This window comes from Aplysia californica, unplaced genomic scaffold, assembly GCF_000002075.1.
Source record: "Aplysia californica isolate F4 #8 unplaced genomic scaffold, AplCal3.0 scaffold01709, whole genome shotgun sequence".
Classification (NCBI taxonomy): domain Eukaryota; kingdom Metazoa; phylum Mollusca; class Gastropoda; order Aplysiida; family Aplysiidae; genus Aplysia; species Aplysia californica.
This window is the reverse complement of record NW_004798979.1, coordinates 14,743-17,317: the sequence shown is the minus strand read 5'-3', so window position 1 is coordinate 17,317 and position 2,575 is coordinate 14,743. Positions and strand designations below refer to the sequence as shown.

At 42.8% G+C, this 2,575-nt stretch overlaps 1 protein-coding gene across 1 annotated transcript in view; it reads right to left on the bottom strand.

Annotated features, from left to right (window-relative positions):
- Positions 1-29: 29 nt before the first annotated feature.
- The window catches only part of LOC106013979, a gene marked incomplete at its 5' end in the record, with an annotated part of 17,225 nt that continues 14,679 nt past the window's right edge, over positions 30-2,575 (bottom strand). Inside the window, one exon of the mRNA XM_013090946.1 lies at positions 30-41. Within this exon, the coding sequence (XP_012946400.1) occupies positions 30-41 (12 nt within the window). The remainder of the gene's footprint in view (positions 42-2,575) is intronic.

Below are 2,575 nucleotides of genomic sequence, written 5' to 3'. Positions count from 1 at the left end.
AGGGGGGGGGGCTGACATTTACCCCACCACTATCTGACTCTCTGAACAAAAACACAAAACAAAAACACAAAATACAAAATTGTTTCAACTGTCGCATTGGCCAGTCTCTGTCCCCTCAGGTCATAGGTCACACTAGATCACACATCTGAGATGACGTCAGTCAAACTCTGAGGTCTTGTTCACCCTCCCATGACACCAACAAGACAAACAAACAAACAAACAAACAAACAAACAAACAAACAAACATTCAAGACATCAAGACATCTTTCACCAGCTGAACACAAACACACACTGTGTATTTAAGGAGAACATGAACAAGATGATGATGATGATGATGATGATGATGATCCAAGAGTAGATGAACAAGATGATAATACAGCAATAGAAGAACATAATGATGATAATAAAGTTGATAAATAACAAGATGATAATACAGTTCTAGATGAACAAGATACTACTGGTGATACAATGATAGGACAAGATCACACAGCAATAGATGAAGAAAATGATGATGATGATCCAATAATAGATGAACATTATGATGATCCAATAATCGATGAACATTATGATGATCCAATAATAGATGAACATTATGATGATCCAATAATAGATGAACATTATGATGATCCAATAATAGATGAACATTATGATGATACCGTAATAGATGAACAAAAAGACGACGACACAGAGACACCTCAATGACACATCTACGACACATCTATGCCCGGGCAGCCGCGAGTTCCCCGGGGGTAGGCCTGGGCCAAGGAAACACAGCGCGCCAATATAAGTATGTGTGTCCATCACAGATTGTGTTCAGGGGAAACCATGTCACACATACATACATACACACACACACACACACACACACACATACACTCACACACATACACTCTCTCACACACACACACACACACACACAGACTCTTTCCCCAGCACTTCACAAAAACGAGTGTTCAACATTGCACATCCTTCTGGCAGTTCACGACTCCCATCTCACAAACACGAGTGTCGTTCAATGATAAGTCATTAGATAACAACAACGATAAAGATAACAACAAAAATACGTATCCTAACATTGTACCAACAGAAGGGCAGCGGGAAATGACACACACAGGGTGACACAGAGGGTGACACAGAGGGGTGACACACACAGGGTGACAGACAACAGCGAGGTTGTGACAGAGTCATGTGACAGGGTGACACAGAGGGTGATGTGACAGGGTGACACAAAGAATGTGACACAGGGTGACACCGGAGTCGTAGACTCATGGAGCGGACGAAACGACCATGCGCGTGAGCCGTGAGCAGACAGACAGCAGACAGACATACAGGCAGACAGATAGACAGACAGACAGACAGACAGACAGACAGACAGACAGACAGACAGACAGACAGACAGACAGACTGACACACAGACAGACAGATAGATAGATAGACAGACAGACAGACAGACAGACAGGCAGACAGACAGACAGACAGACAGACAGAGTTCATCTGCCTCTGAAATCAAGCAGGGAGTGACAGATTACATCCCCACATTCCCAAACTACATTCCAGCAGCTAAACCATACGACACACAACATATGTGTATGTATGTGCTAATTCCGACAGTACTATATGTTCAGTTCGGCAAAACCAGGCGTCAGAACAGAACTACACAAAAGCTTTCTTCTAGCCATACGAGTTCGGAAAACATTTCAAGAATAAGCACAAAACTAAACAAAGCGAAAAATAGCAAAAGTTAGCAAAAGATAACAAAAGATAGAAAAATATAGCAAAAGACAAAAGATGGTAAAAGATATCAAAAGATAACAAAAGATAGCAAAAGATAACAAAAGATAGCAAAAGACAAAAGATGGTAAAAGATAGCAAAAGATAACAAAAGATAGCAAAAGATAACAAAAGATAGCAAAAGACAAAAGATTGTAAAAGAAAAGATAGCACAAGATAGCAGAAGATAGCAAAAGATAGTTTTCTATGCCAAGAGACGGGACAGTGTCCGCCTTCCCTTGGGAGGGCTCCAAAATGTCACCATCTACAGATCGGGGTCACCTGGGGTCACGGCAAGGTAGCAGCAGACTTTGCAACACAACGACTTCCGTTTTCTATTTTTGGACTCTCCTACAACAGGCCTACTGATAGGGGCAAAGAACTTGGAGCTTTTCAAGATGTCCCCCCCCCCCCCAAAAGCTACACACGAACACAGACACATTGACGCACTGACACAAACACTGATACACAGACACATTGGCACACGGACACATTGGCACACGGACACACAGACACTGATACACGGACACACAGACACACAAACACGGACACATTGACACACAGACACATTGGCACACGGACACACAAACACTGATATACGGACACACAACACGGACACATTGACACAACCACCACTGACACAAACACAATAAATTAAGCGTCACCGGGTTCCATCAATCACAAGATATCTGTCCGCTGCTTCCTTCCTTCCTTCCTTCCTTCCTGTAAGGGGCAGAAAGTGAGAAAGTCCAGCTATGGTATTGGAATGCATAGATACGTTTCTGACTGGCCTGCTCATGCAAGC